Source organism: Schistocerca serialis, chromosome 8 (assembly GCF_023864345.2).
Source record: "Schistocerca serialis cubense isolate TAMUIC-IGC-003099 chromosome 8, iqSchSeri2.2, whole genome shotgun sequence".
In the NCBI taxonomy this organism is placed as follows: Eukaryota; Metazoa; Arthropoda; class Insecta; order Orthoptera; family Acrididae; genus Schistocerca; species Schistocerca serialis.
The window spans coordinates 486,099,757-486,121,527 of NC_064645.1; the positions used below are offsets into that span (position 1 = coordinate 486,099,757).

The 21,771-nt window shown below is 44.2% G+C and overlaps 1 protein-coding gene and 1 non-coding gene across 2 annotated transcripts in view; both read right to left on the minus strand.

Annotated features, from left to right (window-relative positions):
• Positions 1–21,771, minus strand: part of LOC126416109 (cholinesterase 1-like) — a 346,029-nt gene that overhangs the window by 30,242 nt on the left and 294,016 nt on the right. Inside the window, exons 7-9 of the mRNA XM_050083619.1 lie at positions 15,635–15,821; positions 6,008–6,091; positions 5,824–5,918 (exon numbers count right to left, since the gene is read on the minus strand). Of these exons, the coding sequence (XP_049939576.1) occupies positions 5,824–5,918; positions 6,008–6,091; positions 15,635–15,821 (366 nt within the window). The remainder of the gene's footprint in view (positions 1–5,823; positions 5,919–6,007; positions 6,092–15,634; positions 15,822–21,771) is intronic.
• Positions 14,713–14,786, minus strand: Trnat-ugu (transfer RNA threonine (anticodon UGU)). Its single transcript has one exon. It is a non-coding gene; the product is annotated as a tRNA-Thr (tRNA).

Sequence of the window (21,771 nt, forward strand, 5' to 3'; positions counted from 1 at the left end):
TAATGGGTTCTGTCTGTATGCCAGTGGTGGACGTTCACGCTACTACTGCTACCGTGTGAAATCTGATGGGACCTAACTTCTAAGGTCATCAGTCCCTAAGCTTACACACTACTTAACATAAATTATCCTAAGGACAAACACACACACCCATGCCCGAGGGAGGACTCGAATCTCCGCTGGGACCAACCGCACAGTCCATGACTGCAGTGCCCTAGACCGCTCGGCTAATTCCGCGTGGAGGACGTCCACGTGTATTGCGTAAAGCTGGTGAGCTGATTATGTTAGAGTGCATTCGCCCACGATACACAGGTCAGGTCCCATCCCAGGCCTCATGGTATTGAGGGAGGTGGCATCACTTACAACTCGCCGTCACATCTGGTGCATCTGCAGGGTAAAGTAACGAGTGCCCGCTACATTGCACTGGCTGTTATCTCCGCGCTACTGACATTTCAAAAAATGGTTCAAACGGCTCTGAGCACTATGGGACTCAACTGCTGTGGTTATCAGTCCCCTAGAACTTAGAACTACTTAAACCTAACTAACCTAAGGACATCACACACATCCATGCCCGAGGCAGGATTCGAACCTGCGACCGTAGCAGTCGCACGGTTCCGGACTGCGCGCCTAGAACCGCGAGACCACCGCGGCCGGCTACTGCCATTTCATCGACAGAGAGACGATGTGCTTTTTCAGCAGGACAATGTACATCCACACACAGCTGCCGCGACACAAAATGCTCCCCATGATATAAGACAACCGCCCTGGCCAGAAAGATCACCAGATCTATGGCTAATTGAACACGTGTGGGACACAGTGAAGCGGGCACCTTCTCGTTCTCCAGGGCCCGAAAGAGCCACTGCCAAATTATAACAAAAGTCGCAAGATGCTTGGGACAGTCTATCGCAATATGCCATCCGGCACATTTACGATCGTTTGCGTGCTAGAACACACGTCAGCACTGCCGCCAGAGAGTGGTACACAGTGTATTGATGCGACTGTTTGGGCCCTCTTAACTGTGACATGTGTGGTTTCATTTGGCCTGAGTTCGTTATCATATACTCCCACAGTGATGAAGTACCTACTGCGGTATCCGCCGCTATCCGGTCGGCCGCACTTTCAAATTACGCCGCCGCGTTTCCAACAGCCGCCACCGCTGCGCGAGGGCGCTGACACGGACAATTACGCCTCTGCCGATGAGATGCGAACATAACCTCTCCAGAACTCCAGCGGCAGGTGAATTTAGGTTCGAACATTCATTTACTGAGCCTTTTATGCGTTTACCAGTTGAATAACATTTACAGACTATCGTAGTGGCTGGGGCTTGTGATCTACTGAATAATGATTGTGTTGAAGTTTTACTGATTTGTGAAACCGAGCGAGGTGGCGCAGTGGTAAGACACTGGACTCGCATTCGGGAGGACGACGGTTCAATCCCGTGTCCGGCCATCCTGATTTAGGTTTTCCGTGATTTCCCTAAATCGCTCCAGGTAAATGGCGGGATGGTTCATTTCAAAGGGCCCGGCCGACTTCCTTCCCCGTCCTTCCCTAATCCGATGAGACCGATGACCTCGCTGTCTGGTCTCCTTCCCTAAAACAACCAACCAACCAACTGATTTGTGAATCTGTGTTACGCGTCCATGTGTATAGCACAATACTAACATCTCATCCTCTTTCTGAGCTCAACATCTCACTCATTATAGGGGGATGCTGACTCAGTTTTTCAGGATAGCAAATGGGAAGTTGCGGTACAGGAAATGGCCGAGAGATCTCCAGTGTGTGTGTGTGTGTGTTTGTGTGTGTAGTGAGTGAAGTGTTATGAAATAATGCCTGTATACCGCGTGCAGTGACTGATAGTGAGATATGAATGTACAGCGTGGCATTACTTAATTTAATAAGGTATTTGTAAAAGAAGTACTGTATACCAGGAGTAGATCTAATGATTATGTCTAACAAGAAGTCTGTAAATATATGTGTATACGAATTAGCTTATTTTATATTGGTCTAAAGTTGTAAATACTTTGACATGTCCTATATCCTTGTAAAATGAGATCTACAGATGAATAAAACTACTACTACTACTACTACTACTATGCATCAACATTCAAAGCTACTATTAGCAACTGACGCTGCAACTACAGCAACAAAAAGCATTCCGTCTTCAGGCCACAAGCGGCCCATCGGGACCATCCGACCGCCGTGTCATCCTCAGCTGAGGATGCGGATAGGAGGAGCGTGTCATCAGCACACCGCTCTCCCAGTCGTTATGATGGTTTTCTTTGACTAAAACCGCTACTATTCGGTCGAGTAGCTCCCCAATTGACATCACGAGACAACAGCGCATGGCAGCCTGGAGGGTCACCCATCCAAGAGCCCGAAATGCCCGAGAGCGCTTAACTTCGGTGATCTGACGGGAACCGGTGTATCCACTGCAGTAAGGCCGTTGCCCACAGCAACAAACACGTGTCTTATTTTTACTATTTGATATAGTATGTAGACTAAAACAATATCTGATTTCTCTGCTCATGAAGAGCATCTGTTCCTCGCTCCTGTATCGACTAAAGAACCACGCGGCGTGCAAGGAAGTTACAACACCTGTCATCTCACGTGTCAGTAAAATGACTTGGTCCTTGAAAGTTTTGCATTTTTACGGGCAGTGTGGACCTCAACATGTTGTTCTTAATGAGAAAAAATCGTCAGATATGGTAAGGATAATTTTTGGGAGTACTACAGCACCGTTACTTTTTACATATAAATGATCTACTGAGTAATGTCGAAGAGTCCTTGAGGGTGTTCGTGGACGATGATGCTGTCTAAATATTGCAACGCTAGAAGACTAGCCAAATATAGGAAGACCTGCAGAGGATCGGCCATTGCTGCAGAAATTGCGCGTAAACAAGCGAAGCAATTCGCTACTGTTGATTACCCTATTGGTGATAAATCGCTGGAAACGTAACGACCGTAAAATACCAAGGAGTAAACGTCCAGAGCGACCTGCAGTGGGATCGCTACATAACACTAGTTGCAAAAGTGGAAGCTAGTCCTAGATTCATTGGAACAGTCTTGAAGAAACGTAATTCATCGGGGAAAAAACTGACTTCAAAACAAATTTAAGAGAAATTTGTTGCGTCCTCCCAAAGAAAACCTCCATTTGTTTAGGATTTGGAAGAGCTGCTTGGAACATACAAGGCAGATTTTAGCCTAAACAAACTTCACTCAAAATGCTGTAAACCATTACGACCGATCTACAATTGTGAAACATGTCATTTATTGGAAGAAAACTTATTGCTGAACTCGGACGGATTAAAAACCTGTTTGAAGACATTATTTGCGTCATCGTCCTAAGTATGACATTTCCAGTATCCCCAGTGTCCTCAGAAGCGTAATTAGGCATCTTTCGGGGACTTATAACTTGCTTAATTCAGATCAACAGCGACGCAATCGAGACTCGGCCATTCACTCATCGATGTTTACCAAGACAGAGCTGCGAAAAATAACGTTAGGAACGTTGTGAAAGAATTTATTTCCTAAAATGTGGAAAGAAAAACTAAGGTTGGAAAATTCTACATAACAGTTTTCAGGCCTATAAAGAAATAAAATAAATGTCTTCCTCTTTTTGAAAGAAATGATGTTTATTTTTTATCAAAGAACAGTGTTTCTAAAACAGCACTAATATAATAATAATAATAATGATAATCAGAGTTAATACTATGGCGAACTGATATTCCAGTGCAGAGTAAATCTGACGTCTATTTCATATGCAGTCTCACAGCAAAAGATAAATAATGTTCCCCAAGATTTATGACGATTTTTTCTTGAAAAATGTAGTTACCAAATAGGTTATATTGCTGAAACAAATACAGGAGGCGGACAAAAATTTGGAACCACCAAAAGCACTGCACATTACATGGCTAGTACGGTGTGGGAAGCCTGTTGATATACAAAACATCTACCACGCGTCTACAAATGGACAAATAAAGGTCCTGTGTTGTTTTTCAAGAGAATCGTATACCATTCTTCCTGTAAAACAGCGGCAAGTTCAGGTTACGGTGCTGGAAGTGAACAGCGATGACGCACCTTTCTCTCCAAAGCATATCAAAAAGGCTCAATAACACTGAGGTATCGTGACTGTGGTGCCTAGAGGAAGTGCTACAGATCATCCTTATGCACACAAAACCAGTCCTCAACGAAGCGAGCTATGTGAACAGGAGCCCTGTCGCCTTGAACACTGCATCACCATTGAAGAAGAAACATTGTAGCGTGGGATGGACTTGATCAGCCAAAATGGTCAAATAAACCTTGACAGTAATGCGATCTTGCACAGTAACCACGGCACGCATGGAATACCAAATTATGGCCGCCCAAATCATCATCCAACACACGCCATGTTTCACTCCTGGGACGTAAAATTGTCCAGGAGTTGGAAACAGTGTGAAACAAGACTCATCCATCGAGCGAGGGGGCGCAGTGGTTAGCACACTGGACTCGCTTTCGGGAAGACGACGGTTTAAACCTGCGTCCGGCCATCCTGATTTAGGTTTCCTGTGGTTTCCCTAAATCACTTCAGGCGAATGCCAGGATGGTTCCTTTGAAAGGACACGGCTGACTACCTTCCTCACCCTTGTTCCCTAGCCCGATGGGACCAATGACCTCGCCGGCCGGATGCGTCCGAGCGCATCTAGGCACTACAGTCTGGTACGGGGCGACCGCTACGGTCGCAGGTTCGAATCCTGCCTCGGGCATGTATGTGTGTGACGTCCTTAGGTTAGTTAGGTTTAAGTAGTTCTACGCTCTAGGGGACTGATGACCTCAGAAGTTAAGTCCCATAGTGCTCAGAGCCATTTGAACCATTTTTGAACCAATGACCTCGCTGATTGGTCCCTTCCCCCAAATCAACCAACCAACCAGGATTAGTCCGACCAAATGACTTTCATCCATTGCCCCATAGTCCAGGTTTTCTGGCTTCGGCATCACGTTTTCCTATTAAAGGCATTTGCATCACTTATGAGTGCCTTTGGAATTCCAAATCGTACTCCAATTGCCTGCTTATGGAGCTCCCTTCATGTTGCTTTGGTGCTGACAATGTTCTCGAGTGCGACGTACAGTCCTACAGTGACGTCGTCAGTTGTCGTTCTTTTATTTTTCGTAGCAATCCTCTTCAACGATCGTCTCTCACGATCACTCAGCTCACATTTTCGTCAGCGTCGTGACTTACCGGATGTTGTTTTTCTGCTTTTCCTGTATGCAGTATAATCTTCGACATGGTGCCTCTCGAAACACTAAACTCGTCGACTACCTTGGTTACGGAAGTACCCACCGTATGGGCACCAACAATCTGCCCACGTTCGAATTCACTCAGCTCCGACATAACGCGCCCACAACGACACAGAACACTGTTCTGACCACGACTGACACTAGCAACGTGTTGACGAGATTTCACAGGTTTTGTTCGTTGTAATATAAAACAGCGCAACCCGCAGGCTTGTCTAGCAACTGCATTTATGTTCAAGCATGCATATGTCGCGGCGTTTCCATATTTTGTTCCAACTCCTGTCCGTCTAATTCATATTAGACGATATCAATTGACAGGGCTGCTTACTCACTCTAAAAAAATAGTACACTACTTTATGGATGCCTGGATAAATGGGAGTTTAAAGGTCTGTAATTTTGAATGGTATGACTGTGAATTTGGACGAAATGTCCATTTACGATTAGACATAGAAATTATGGATAGCCGCAAAAATAGTTACGCCTGTTGTGCTGGTGGACATTCTTAGTGCGTGCGAAGCACGACAGTAGAAGTATCTTGACAAGCTCTGTACTCACGTCCGTCAGGGCGATGAATATGTCCTCGGTCCTGTTATAGCCATTCAAGTACTTCTCGTACAGGGCGTCCGCGATCACCGGGTCGTACTCAGTTTCTGCATCAGAAAAGTGTGCTGCATATCATCGTTACACATCGTGCTAGCAACGCGTTCGTCTCGCTGTCCGAGACTTGTAGTGGACTTACTCAGGCTCTCCATTAGGAAGGACTGCATCCGGTATAGCCGCTCTCTCTCCGTCACATTTGAGTTCATCCATACGTGAAGGCCATCTGAAAGGGAAAAAAATGCTTTTATCATGCAGTGCAGATACTACATTCGTACAAAAAGAAAATATTGCACTGAACAGAAGTGAAGTTGTCTACTTTGTGATGCTTATTAGACTTTGAGAGACTTTTGTCTCAAATCCTGATTGGTATCGGTATTTCACAGAGGAGAAAACAGCATTTCTCACAAAAGATTTTTGTGAACTAAATGGAGGACATAACAAATGCACTAGGTGTTTCGTGTACAGACAGTCCCTAAGTGAACAGTGAAACAGCAGAAGAGAGATCCAGTGCAGCAGTCATCAAACTTCTTTTCTCACGAGCCTCGTAGTTCCATTACAATACATTCCAATACACGTAGATCTATTGTGGGATGCAACCTCGGGACACTTGTGCACCGATCTTATTACTAACTGCTAACCTAAATAAATAACAATGTTACGAGCCGCCTACAGACTAGTTATTCTCAATGGCGCGATAAGTTGGCCGACTGCCCCCAAGAAATGATCGTTAAAAGTCGGCATCTTCAGGAACACTTCGTGTCGACTGCTCTCTGTTTCACAGTTGTGCCACCTTCAGCGACTCCACGTTGTGCTACTGTACTGCCTGACGAAGTGCTGTTGTGTTGCCAGTGTGACCGGATGAGTAACTGATCAATAGCAGTAACTGTGCATTTATTTAAATGCATTATGCAATCTGAAACACGATCGCAAACGTTATGAATTTCATTTTTCTTCTACACATCGTGTTGTGTAACACTAGTCTTAATTTAATTTTATATTCCTTGCTACAAACATGTCTCGAATTTGAACATGTCCCTCTCTATACTGCGCAATCATGTATCCATCTTTCTTCGGTTTGAAATTTATACCACAGCTCTTGGATGGTACGAGTCGCGCACGCCCGCAAGTTGTCAGCACTGGAAGACGAACAGCAAAGCATTAGCCCGCTCACACCTTCTAACTACGCAGTAGCTGCGCTACTTACCCCTTTGTCTCTGAGGTAAGCTGGTAACTTTACTTTCCTAACAGCCGAATTCAAGAACGGCAATTAAAATTACGCACGTGTAAAATATTATGGGGTATTTATTTGTTACTGAGCAGGAAAACTATACTTAAGAATATCTTAACGTTGGTTGACATTTTTGAATTCGGCTGTTAGCTGCTAGATTCAAATCTCTATAAAATACGACTGATAACCGCAAGCCTCACCAATACTTGATTCCGGCTGCAGTTTGATGACCACCGTTCTAATGGATGAAAGTTTCGGCAGGGTCTTATCAGCAAAGAACACAGTAATCCCTCCAGAGTTAATGACAGTAATCTTACAGTTTTTTAAATACACTCCTGGAAATGGAAAAAAGAACACATTGACACCGGTGTGTCAGACCCACCATACTTGCTCCGGACACTGCGAGAGGGCTGTACAAGCAATGATCACACGCACGGCACAGCGGACACACCAGGAACAGCGGTGTTGGCCGTCGAATGGCGCTAGCTGCGCAGCATTTGTGCACCGCCGCCGTCAGTGTCAGCCAGTTTGCCGTGGCATACGGAGCTCCATCGCAGTCTTTAACACTGGTAGCATGCCGCGACAGCGTGGACGTGAACCGTATGTGCAGTTGACGGACTTTGAGCGAGGGCGTATAGTGGGCATGCGGGAGGCCGGGTGGACGTACCGCCGAATTGCTCAACACGTGGGGCGTGAGGTCTCCACAGTACTTCGATGTTGTCGCCAGTGGTCGGCGGAAGGTGCACGTGCCCGTCGACCTGGGACCGGGCCGAGGCGACGCGCGGATGCACGCCAAGACCGTAGGATCCTACGCAGTGCCGTAGGGGACCGCACCGCCACTTCCCAGCAAATTAGGGACACTGTTGCTCCTGGGGTATCGGCGAGGACCATTCGCAACCGTCTCCATGAAGCTGGGCTACGGTCCCGCACACCGTTTGGCCGTCTTCCGCTCACGCCCCAACATCGTGCAGCCCGCCTCCGGTGGTGTCGCGACAGGCGTGAATGGAGGGACGAATGGAGACGTGTCGTCTTCAGCGATGAGAGTCGCTTCTGCCTTGGTGCCAATGATGGTCGTATGCGTGTTTGGCGCCGTGCAGGTGAGCGCCACAATCAGGACTGCATACGACCGAGGCACACAGGGCCAACACCCGGCATCATGGTGTGGGGAGCGATCTCCTACACTGGCCGTACACCACTGGTGATCGTCGAGGGGACACTGAATAGTGCACGGTACATCCAAACCGTCATCGAACCCATCGTTCTACCATTCCTAGACCGGCAAGGGAACTTGCTGTTCCAACAGGACAATGCACGTCCGCATGTATCCCGTGCCACCCAACGTGCTCTAGAAGGTGTAAGTCAACTACCCTGGCCAGCAAGATCTCCGGATCTGTCCCCCATTGAGCATGTTTGGGACTGGATGAAGCGTCGTCTCACGCGGTCTGCATGTCCAGCACGAACGCTGGTCCAACTGAGGCGCCAGGTGGAAATGGCATGGCAAGCCGTTCCACAGGACTACATCCAGCATCTCTACGATCGTCTCCATGGGAGAATAGCAGCCTGCATTGCTGCGAAAGGTGGATATACACTGTACTAGTGCCGACATTGTGCATGCTCTGTTGCCTGTGTCTATGTGCCTGTGGTTCTGTCAGTGTGATCATGTGATGTATCTGACCCCAGGAATGTGTCAATAAAGTCTCCCCTTCCTGGGACAATGAATTCACGGTGTTCTTATTTCAATTTCCAGGAGTGTATATAAATCAAGGTTGAGACTTTTACACTCTGTATGCAGTAATATAGTATAGTGAGCCCACCTTGTTTGAGCTTCTATAGCTACGAGACCTGGTCGAGCAAACGCTTTAGTTAACCAGTACTTCCCTGAATCTACTGACGACAAGAACAAATGAGAAACCTCGGTTAGTGATACAATAATTCCATCACTGGTCCATGGAACACCCAGTTGGGTGTGTGTGGCCTGGTGAATTCCCGGAGAAAGGCTTTTAGCTGAGTGGAGACCTTATTGACAATGGTGTGAAGCAATGTACATGTTTTTGCTTTTTTTGTACTCGTAATGTTGTCAGAATGCACGCAGGTGCTTAGAAAAAGATTTTAGCCACACGAGATTTTTTGACGCGCCTTGGCGCAAAACACTGTTTTTTTTAATACCTAAACTTATTTTGGAGGGATCTCTACTATCAACAGTGCACCATTATCATGAAAAACTCGTTAACTAAGCATTATGATATGTTGAAATAACGTTTTCCTCTTTTGTCCCTTTTTGCATATCACCGTACATGCTGTGTTTCTGCATAGAGTGTGGCACCTTTAACATTAGCGCCTTGTCTAATTGCAGATTGCTATTGCTGTCTATTTTTTAATTTTTCGGGGAAACTGTGAATTTTGACTGTAAAGGGTGCTTAGGCGACTGTAAAGAGAAGATGATTTGTCAGATCTTTTATAACAGGTGTGTTGTTACTGTGAACTGTGTCATCATTTATTACTTTTGGAATTCTACTGATGCGTTTTATATATATACCAATTTTCGGCCAATCATTTCCACTATCCACTGTTTCTTCTCTCTCTCTTTTTTTCTTTTTTTTTTTTTTTTTGCACGACATATATATCTGTTTCAATTGTGTTTCGATGGTGGGTCTGTTTCATTACATATTCTGTGAAACTGGAATATGAATGTCACTCCTTAGTGCTCTCGTGTCACCTGTGTACCTGCTTATGAAAAACTTACATGTTTGACATGTTTGTCCCACCTAGTGAGAGTGGTTTGTTCCTGCATTGCTAAATTTGTCTGCGATTCTATTGTTAGCCCTTGGACTTGCACATGTTGTCTGCTCTTGAGGCTAAGGTAAGCTTTCAGAGGCATTCTGTTTAATCTGTCAAGTAGGAGTGTAAAGGTAGATTATTTATAACGAGATCCATGTGTAGTGAACGACTGTTCTATTGTCTATGGGCTTCCTGTAGACGAAAAACTCAGATTAATTATTTTTCTTCGTTTTCCATGAAATTCGTATTCTTACCATTTCCTTTACAGTATAAAGCATATCTTTCGTTGAGGCATGTCTTCTAGCGGTTCTGTATTTCACATAAGAGACAAATTATCTCATTAACAGACTGGTACAAGTACGTTATTTTGTGTTACATTGGATTCACACTGTTGTTAGATATTTTGTTGTCAATTTGCTCCAGAAAAATTCTGGCATAGCTCCTATTAATGTAAGATACCTCAGGGAAGCAGCGATTGCTCTGGGCTTGCTCATCTGAGTCTGCTAATACCAGGACGCGTTAGAGATAAGATGTGTAATTTGAAAGCAGATGTAGTTTTAACTTAATAGCGTATAAAAATTTGTAAGGCATATTCCAAGTAGATCAGCAACGTACACGATCTGAACTGTTCTCATCAAATACACTGAGCGAGGTGGCGCAGTGGTTAGCACGCTGGACTCGCATTCGGTTCAGTCCCGCATCCAGCCATATTGGTTTAGGTTTTCCGCGATTTTTCTAAATCGCTTCAGGCAAATGCCGGGATAGTTCGTTTGATAGGGCACTACCGTCTTCCTTCCCCATCCTTCCCTAATCCGATGAGACCGATGGCCTCACTGTTTGGTTTCCTCCCACAAAACAACCCCCTCATCAAATACACTGGGGTGAAAAACTTAAGAACTAAAGTAAGTTTCACATTCTGTGTCACTACCACGTAACACAGATCGACGAAACTTGCCCCGTACTTAGAAACAAGTGCTATAGTGTAGTACAGAAGGTAACAGAAAGAAATACGCAATGAGACGAACAGAAACGACACTCTGATTCAAAGACAATAATTACACTGAAGTCATTGCGATTTATGATGCTCCCTGGACATTACAAAAGGCGGAACATGGTTGTTAATGCGATGTGTGATCAGAGCGGGCATGCTCTGAAATGTGCTCGCATGCTGGCCACAGAGTCAGTTAGGAGTTCTTGCGGTAGGGCGTTCCATAGCCCCAGCGCGGTTGACAACTGGTGGAAGGTATCCCCTCGTTCCAAGATCTCCTTGATATGCGCTGTTCGATGTCTCATATTGTCATAAAAAAATGAAATCAGGGCTAAATGCACCCCTGAAATGGAAATGAGCGTACGGCATTGCGGGCCAGGAGTCCCCCATTCGGGGAAGTTCGGCCGCTGAGGGCAAGTACTTATTGCATTTGACACCACATTGGGCGACTCGCGTGTCGGAGATGGGGATGAAATGATGATGAGGACAACACCCAGTCCCTGAGCGGAGAAAAACTCCTGCCCCAGCCGGGAATCGAACCCGGGTCCCTTGGTGTGGCATTCCACAGCGCTGACCACTCAGCAAACGGGGCCGGACAAAATGCACCTCTTAAAAGACGCACACGGGAAAGGGGTACACGGTAACATTGACCGGCGAGTGTATCGAATTCAGAGATTTGGTGGTAGGTACGTCCATGCAACACTTTGCCTTCCCACGCCATAACACCTCGAACACCGAAACGATCACCTTCGATATTGTTCCTGGGTGCAATACGTATCCTCAGCTGGCGAGAGGTGAACACAGGTAATGAACCCAGGAACACTGTCGAACCTGACAGTTTTTGTGGTGCAGGTGTTGTGGTGTAGGGAGACTTCATATTCACGATCTTGACAAGTTGTAACGGGACATTCTCCTAGCATTACGTTTCCTCAACAGTAGTTGAGGTTGTCGATACCAGTATTATTTTCTTTCGAATTTTGCACAGGTCAGTATTATCTCAGTTAATTTTCTGAAAACTTTCATGTAATTTTATACACAGTATGTCATATTTCAAGCTAAAATTTATGAAAAGGAATTACTTTATCAAATATTTTAGTTTCGATGCCATAGTCGATAAATACTAGTCCTGAAAGTACAATTAAAATTATTTTATTAAGAAACATTCGAAATTACGAATTATTTGCACATTTGAAATTTCTATTATTAACTACACAGTCCTGTACTGTTTACTATGTTTATTTCTGGATTCATTTATGAAATAATAATCGAAATTAATAATGTAACGAAAACTAGTAGGAATTCATTCTTTAAGAAAAGTTGTAAACCCTCTGGAATATTGTTATTTTCGCTGAGTGAGAGAGTAGTAAGCTTGCCTCTGACGTGATGGGACGTATCTTTGTATGATAGGTGCGAACAATGTAATTTCGATTTTGTTAATGTGAAAAATCAAAATACCGTATGGATATACTAAAATGTGAGAAAATCAGTGGAAAATATATCTACAAAAAAAAAAAAAGATTCTGCAACAACAATCTTCCAATTTATTTAGTTCAAACCAACCGTGAGGACCTGATGTTAGATTTTTAGCTTCAAGAATCAGACCCCTAGACAAGAAGAACTGGAGCCATCTCAACATGACAAGGTAAGTAAACTCGAAAGTTTATTGTAATCTTCGCTCCTCTGAAATCTTCATAAAAGACATTGCTTATTAATTACTTGGACTGGGCATTGTTTAATGTGGAGAACAGATGGAAGGAGGGGGGGGGGCGAGATTACAAAATCAAGCTACAAAATAATTCTTTGCTATAAGGTTGTTTCAGAAAAATCATTTGCAGAACATTAGCAACCAAAATTATTCCCATGCAAGGAATACTATGTTGCTCTTCTCGCCATTGGATGTGGCAGTACACTTGCTTTTCAACATCATTTATAGTTCACCATTTTAATTTAGCTTTGCTGCTTCTTTGCTTACTGTGCTCCACTTTCGAAAGAACGTTTACACTATCAAGGTAAGTGCAAGAACAGTTCAGGGCCATAGTCATACAGCTACACTATATATACAGAACAATGTTGTTACACGGTTAATCATTGATTAGGTCACATAACTTGCATTCAGTTTGAAAGTTAATTTCTTGCTATACAAAGTACATTTCAGTGAACAGAGTGATATATCCGTGTGTGAAACTTTTTCCATACTCCGAGTCTTATTTCGCAAGTTAGGTAAGTAAACTAGAAATGGACTTTTATTAAAGTAATTTGGATAATTTATTTGACAAAATTTGGTAGTTCATTTGATGTGTAACTTTTGATGGGTTTTATTTTGGCTTATTATTGGGAGTTAGTTAATTAGTTACGTGTTCCATTGATCAATTTTACGGTAACCGTTATGATGTGAAACGTGTCAAGTGCATAAGAAATGGACACATGAATGAAGGTTCTTTTTTTATTTTTTTAAGCCTAAAATTTTTATTACCTACCCCATTCCCTGAAATGGCACAAAATGCATATATTATACCTACAGATTTATTCAAGAATTGATCTGTGGTATAGAAGAAGTTTTCAAGGAGATAAGATTTCAATTTCTTTTTAAAACTGTTGCTAATGTCTATCATCTGGTAATTTATCGAAAAGATTTACGGCAGCATATTTTACTCCTTTCTGTGCCAAAGACAGGTTTAGTAGAGGATAGTGTAAGTATTTCTTTCTTCTGGTATTATAGTCATGAATGTCACTGTTGTTTTTAAACTAGTCCATGTTGGTGAGAGCAAATGTCATTACTGATTAAATGTACTGTGAGGCTGTTGTAAGGATTCCTAACCTTTTGAAGAGATGCCTACGAGATGTGCAACTATGAGTCCCACAAATTATTCTAACCACTTTCTTTTGAGCAGTGAATGCCTTTTGCCTAAGTGTTGAGTTACCCTAAAATATTATTCCGTATGAATCCAGAGAGTGAAAGTATGCAAAGCATGTCAGCTTGCTAATTTCTATATTCTCAATATTAGCAATTATTCTGATTGCAAGAGTTGCTGAACCTAGTAGCTTTAGGAGATCAAAAATATGGATTTTCCAATTACGATTCTTATCTATATGAATCCCCAAAAACTTAATATCCTCTACCCTGTCTACTGACATCTGTTGACGTGTTATATTTATTGAAGGAACTGTACTCCTTGCAGTAGAAAATTGGATGAACTGTGTTTTTTCAAAGTTTAGAGCAAGCCCATTCGCAGAAAACGAATCAATAACATTATTTGCGTCATTTTCTATTAGAGTTTATTTTACTGGATTAGTAATGATGCTTGTATCATCAGCAAACAGTGTCAGTTTAGCTTCTTGTTTCAGATGAGAAGGGAGGTCACTCGCATATATTAAGAACAGCAGGGGGCCCATGATCGAACCCTGTGGAACACCTAATATAATTTCACCCCAGTTAGATGAAGTGGGAAACTTCCTTAAATCACTTAAACCATATAAAGAAACTTTTTGTTTGTTGTTGTGTAGGTATGACTTAAATCACTCATATACTGTTCCAAATATACCATAGAATTGTAATTTCTGTAACGTTGTGTCGTGGTTCATGCAATCAAACGCTTTGGATAAGTCACAGAAAATTCCTATTGTAACATTTTACAAGTGTCGGCTGTGACGTCAGGCAACACACCACTGTTCACTCGATTTCGCAATACAGGCATAAGTAACACATTTTTAAGTATATATGAAGATAGTAACTGTTCTCGAAAGAACAGATATCATTGAAGACTGTGCAGCTTCTCTAGAATAAATGATAAAACCCTCAACCGCCGACAGGTGTTATTGATATACCTCGATGGTGACAGTTGAAAATGTGTGCCCCGACCGGGACTCGAACCCGGGACCTCCTGCTTACATGGCAGACGCTCTATCCATCTGAGCCACCGAGGACACAGATGAATATCGCGACTGCAGGGACTTATCCCTTGCACACTTCCCGTGAGACTCACATTCCCAGCTGTTCACAATCTACATACGTAGTGTACCTAATAGATATTTGCCCATCCACTCATTACTCGCAACCACTAAGATGACGATTCCCGCAAGAGTCCGGGCAACCTGTGCGCATTCGCACAGACGAAGGTCAGTGGCCTGGTAGCCTTTAACTATACATGAAGATAGTAACTGTTCTCGAAAGAACAGATACCCTTGATGACCGTGCAGCTTCTCTAGAATAAATGATAAAACCCTCAACTGCCGACAGGTGTTGTTGATATACCTCGATGGGGACAGTTGAAAATATGTGCCCCGGTGGGAAGTCGAACCCGGGATCTCCTGCTTACATGGCAGACGCTCTGTGTGCTCGGTGGCTCAGACGGACAACTGGCACGGTAGCTCAGCGTGTTCGGTCAGAGAGCTGGTTGGCCTCTGTAATAAAAAAAACTGAGTCGAAAGGTCAACAAACGAACTTTAACGTACGTCATGCGACGTCCGCAACGAACAAACACAACGATCAACAATGAACAAAAATGAACAAAAATGAAAAAATAAAAAAGATGGATAGAGCGTCTGCCATGTAAGCAGGAGATTCCGGGTTCGAGCCCCGGTCTGGGCACACATTTCAACTGTCCCAATCGAGGTACATCAACAACACCTGTCGGCAGCTGAGGGTTTCAATTAATTATCATACATTTTAATTAATTTTGTGTACACCCACTCACAGTCCACATACATATAAAGATCTTTTTTTTTTAAGCAGAAAAGTTACAAGCGGCAGCAGTGAATCAGAGGTGACGTACGGCCCACGAAGAAGTGTCCGTCGTGCTTGGTGACGCCGACCATCATGGGCCGCCCTCGGTAGGCGCTCCAGGGCGCGCACAGCTCCCGCGGCGAGGCAGGCAGCACGGCGGGGGAGCGCAGCCGCCTGTCCTGCTCCACCGGCGTCACGCCCACCAGCGTGTCCACGTCGTTGTCCCAGAACGACATCTGTGGAAACAGCAGGCGAGCACGAGGCCCGCGTGTTCATCAGCGAATCACACAAGCACCGGGGCTGTGTTTAGGGTCGACAGGTCACTGAGCTGCACCTGTGGTACGGGCCCCGCCAGGGGAAATCACACTGATGAGACAAAACATGGTGACCAACTCGTTAATAGCTTGTTTGTCCGTCTTTGGAACGAAATACATCACTGTGTCTGCTTACCAGGGATCCAACAATTTGTTGGTTTGTGGGGGTATTGAGGCGCAGCGCCGTATAACGATCCTCCCTTGGAGGCGGTTAAGTGGGAGATGTGTCTCAGAGCCGGATAGTGACAGATGGTGACGCGAGACTGGACGAGCACGTAGTTTATGTATCAGCCGATAGAGGACAATATTGGATAGGGGGACTGTGATTTTAGTTTCGATTGTGCCCACTAGAGTGCACTACAGTAATTGAATGTTTTTCATAAACTGTTCTAGTATTGTATTATATCTCTTTTTATGTATGTAAAATGTTGTAAATGTGTTTTAGCAGTATGAATGATACGTGAGTGTGGTTTAAGGTTAATATGGAGATAATTGTTTAACGAGTTATGTAGTAGGATATAGTGTGGGAACATTTCGAAGAAGTATGGATATGGACAAAGGGGATTTTTGTAGAATAGATTTGTAAAGTAAGTTTATGGTAAAGGGAAAGTTAATTCAGGTATAAATAACAACATTAAATAACTTTATTCATAAGCAAAACTTCAGCATATTAGATAATAACGTCGGTAAGAAGTGCAGTCGTGAGGTTTACTATTTTGCGATTGGTTATGGATGAAAAGCGCGGACTGACGCGGGAGAGTGTTGTTTTGCTATTGGCTGTTGAGTAAACTGACCACTGGTAAAGCAATATTCTTCGCGCGCCTTTCTCCGCTGGTAGAGAACACTTAGAGTATTCTAAGGAGGGGTCGAAGGCTAGCCATGAAAGAGATCGGACGTGTGCAGTAGTGGTTCCGATGGAAATGATAAGTTGCCGGATCTAGCTGTGTTTCATACATCAAAAGTGTTGGAAAGTGACGGAATAATTATGCCGATGCGTGTGTAGATATTTCGGAATATTTAAGTGAATTTTGTGACGAGATAAGACATATATGCCGCGTGGCGTATTGAGCAGGTCGGTGGCTAAAAACTGTGACTGCATTTGGTACCGACAGACTTAATATTTGGCGAGCATTATCAATCAAAAACGATCAGTATTTTTGTAGCTATTACGTTTTCGGGAAATGCAATACCATAAACTTGCTAACGTGAGTGAAAGGGATTCTGGTCATACCTAAAGCACACCAGTGGCAAGACGCAATCAATAGCTTCACTACGCGATAACAACGGTGAAGTCACTGATGACAGTACCACAAAAGCAGGGTTATTAAACACGCTTTTCCGAAACTCCTTCACCAAAGAAGACGAAGTAAATATTCCTGAATTCCAATCAAGAACAACTGCCAAGATGAGAAAAATAGAAGTAGATATCCTCGGCGAAGCAAAGCAGCTTAAATGACTTAATAAAGGCAAGGCCTCCTGTCCAGATTGTATACCAGTCAGGTCCTTTTCAGAGTGTGGTGATACAATAACTCCATATTTAGCAATTATATTCAACCGCTCGCTCACAGAAAAATCCGCACCCAAAGACTGGAAAATTGCTCAAGTCACACCAGTACTCGAAAAGGGAGATAGGAGTGATCCGCTGAATTACAGGCCCATATCACTAACGTTGATTTGCAGTAGGGTTTTGGAACATATACTGTGTTCGAACGTTATGGATTACATCGAAGAAAACGATTTACTGACACACAGCACGGATTCTCAGAATATCGTTCTTGAGGAACACAAAAAAATGGCTCTGAGCACTAGGGGACTTAACATCGGAGGTCATCAGTCCCCTAGAACTTAGAACTACTTAAACCTAACTAACCTAAGGTCATCACATACATCCATGCCCGAGGCAGGATTCGAACCTGCGACCGTAGCAGTCGCTCAGTTCCAGACTGAAGCGCCTAGAACCGCTCGGCCACTTCGGCCGGCTGAGGAACACAACTAGCTCTTTATACTCATGAATTAATGAGTGCTATCGACAGCGGATGTCAAATTGACTCCATATTTTTAGATTTCTAGAAGGCTTTCGACACCGTTCCCCACAAGCGTCTTCTAACCAAACTGTGTGCCTATGGAAAATCACCTCAGTTGTGCGACTGGATTCGTGATTTCCTGTCAGAAAGGTCACACTTCGTAGTAATAGACGGAAAGTCATCGAGTAAAACAGAAGTAATATCCGGCGTTCCCCGAGGAAGTGCTGTAGGCCCTCTATTGTTCCTGAACTATATTAACGATATAGGAGACAATGTTAGTAGCCGTCTTAGATTGTTTACAGATGATGCCATCATTTACCGTCTTGTAAAGTCATCAGATGACCAAAATGAATTGCAAACTGATTTAGATACCTGTATGGTGCGAAAAGTGGCAATTGACCCTGAATAAAGAAAAGTGTGAAGCTATTCACATGAGCACTACACCTACATCTACATCTACATCCATACTCCGCAAGCCACCTGACAGTGTGTGGCGGAGGGTACTTTGAGTACCTCTATCGGTTCTCCCTTCTATTCCAGTCATGTATTGTTCGTGGAGAGAAAGATTGTCGGTATGCCTCTGTGTGGGCTCTAATCTCTCTGATTTTATCCTCATGGTCTCTTCGCGAGATATACGTAGGAGGGAGCAATATACTGCTTGACTCCTCAGAGAAGGTATGTTCTCGAAACTTCAACAAAAGCCCGTACCGAGGTACTGAGCGTCTCTCCTGCAGAGTCTTTCACTGGAGTTTACCTATCATCTCCGTAACGCTTTCGCGATTGCTAAATGATCCTGTAACGAAGCGCGCTGCTCTCCGTTGGATCTTCTCTATCTCTTCTATCAACCCTATCTGGTACGGATCCCACACCGGTGAGCAGTATTCAAGCAGTGGGCGAAAAAGTGTACTGTAACCTACTTCCTTTGTTTTCGGATTGCATTTCCTTAGGATTCTTCCAATGTTATCTCAGTTTGGCATCTGCTTTACCGACGATTAATTTTATATGGTCATTCCATTTTAAATCACTCCTAATGCGTACTCCCAGATAATTTATGGAATTAACTGCTTCCAGTTGTTGACTTGCTGTATTGTTGCTAAATGATAAAAGGGTCTTTCTTTCTATGTATTCACAGCACATTACACTTGTCTACATTGAGATTCCCTGCACCATGCGTCAGTTCGTTGCAGATCCTCCTGCATTTCAGTACAATTTTCGATTGTTACAACCTCTCCATATACTACATCATCATTCGCAAAAAGCCTCAATGAACTTCCGATGTTATCCACAAGATCATTTATGTATATTGTGAATAGCAACGGTCCTACGACACTCCCCTGCGGCACACCTGAAATCACTCTTACTTCGGAAGACTTCTCTCCATTGAGAATGACATGCTGCGTTCTGTTATCTAGGAACTCTTCAATCCAATCACACAAATCGTCTGATAGTCCTTATTCTCTTACTTTGTTCATTAAACGACTGTGGGGAACTGTATCAAACGCCTTGTGGAAGTCAAGAAACACGGCATCTACCTGTGAACCCGTGTCTATGGCCCCCTGAGTATCATGGACGAATAGCGCGAGCTGGGTTTCAAACGATCGTCTTTTGCAAAACCCATGCTGATTCCTACAGAGTAGAGTTCTAGTCTCCAGAAAAGTCATTATACTCGAACACAATACGTGTTCCAAAATTCTACAACTTATCGACGTTAGACATACAGGTCTATAGTTCTGCACATCTGTTCGACGTCCCTTCTTGAAAACGGGGATGACCTGTGCCCTTTTCCAATCTTTTGGAACGCTACGCTCTTCTAGAGACCTACGGTACGCCGGCGGAAGTGGCCGTGCGGTTAAAGGCGCTGCAGTCTGGAACCGCAAGACCGCTACGGTCGCAGGTTCGAATCCTGCCTCGGGCATGGATGTTTGTGATGTCCTTAGGTCAGTTAGGTTTAACTAGTTCTAAGATCTAGGGGACTAATGACCTCAGGAGTTGAGTCCCATAGTGCTCAGAGCCATTTGAACCATTTTTGAACCTACGGTACACCGCTGCAAGAAGGGGGGCAAGTTACTTCGCGTACTCTGTGTGAATTCGAACTTGTATCCCATCAGGTCCAGCGGCCTTTCCTCTTTTGAGCGATTTTAATCGTTTTTCTATCCCTCTGTCATCCATTTCGATATCTACCACCATTTTGTCATCTGTGCGACAATCTAGAGAAGGAACTACAGTGCAGTCTTCCTCTGTGAAACAGCTTTGGAAAAAGACATTTAGTATTTCGGCCTTTAGTCTGTCATCCTCTGTTTCAGTACCATTTTGGTCACAGAGTGTCTGGACATTTTGTTTTGATCCACCTACCGCTTTGACATAAGACCAAAATTTCTTAGGATTTTCTGCCAAGTCAGTACAGAGAACTTTACTTTCGAATTCATTGAACGCCTCTCGCGTAGCCCTCCTCACACTACATTTCGCTTCGCGTAATTTTTGTTTGTCTGCAAGGCGATGGCTATGTTGATGTTTGCTGTGAAGTTCCCTTTCCTTCCGCAGCAGTTTTCTAACTCGGTTGTTGTACCACGGTGGCTCTTTTTCATCTCTTACGTTCTTGCTTGGTACATACTCATCTAATGCGTATTGTACGATGGTTTTGAACTTTGTCCACTGATCCTTAACACTATCTGTACGCGAGACAAAACTTTTGTGTTGCGCCGTCAGGTACTCTGAAAAGTGCTTTTTGTCACTTTTGTTAAACAGAAAAATCTTCCAACCTTTTTTAATATTTCTATTTACGGCTGAAATCATCGATGCAGTAACCGCTTTGTGATCCCTGATTCCCTGTTCTGCGTTAACTGTTTCAAATAGTTCGGGTCTGTTTGTCACCAGAAGGTCTAATATGTTATCGCCACGAGTCGGTTCTCTGTTTAACTACTCAAGGTAGTTTTCAGATAATGCACTTAAAAAAAATTGTCTGGATTCTTTGTCTCTGCTACCCGTTATAAAAGTTTGAGTCTCCCAGTCTATATCCGGCAAAGTAAAGTCTCCACCCAGAACTATAACATGGTCGGGAAATGTACTCGAAATATTTTCCAAATTTTCCTTCAGGTGCTCTGCCACAACAGATGCTGAGCCATGGGGCCTATAGAGACACCCAATTACCATGTTTGAGCCTGCTTTAACCGTGACCTTCTCCCAAATTATTTCACATTTCGGATCTCCGTCAATTTCGTTCGATACTATTGCACTTTTTATCGCTATAAACACGCCTCCCCTTTCACTGTCCAGCCGTTCTCTGCGGTATACATTCCAATCTGAGTACCACCGCCGGCAGGTTTAAGCCTCACTCGGCTCCAAACCAGAGGACTACGATCGGTTCTGGGAACGATACTACAAATAGTTAGCTCAGATTCCACCTCGCGAGTGAGGCTTTCAACCTTCACCAACTCCGCCAACCGCCTGTATGAACTGAGGATGACCTCTGAACCCAGACGGTAGGAGTCATTGGTGCCGACATGAGCAACAATTTGCAGTCGGGTGCATCCAGTGCTCCCTATCGCCGCCGGCAGGGCCTCCTCCACATCTCGGATGAGACCCCCCGGCAAGCAGACAGAGTGAACACTGGCCTTCTTCCCCGACCTTTCCGCTATTTCCCTAAGGGTCTCCATCACCCACCTAACGTTGGAGCTCCCAATCACTAATAAACCCCTCCCCCCGTGTGCCTGCTCGGACCTTGCTGAAGGAGCGGCCACATGTCCACTTACGGGCAGAGCGGGCGATGCCACACGGCCAGCCTCCACATTGACCCCCCGCCTCGTGCGCCGCGAACGCCGCTGAACCCAACACTCCCCTTGGGGAGAGGG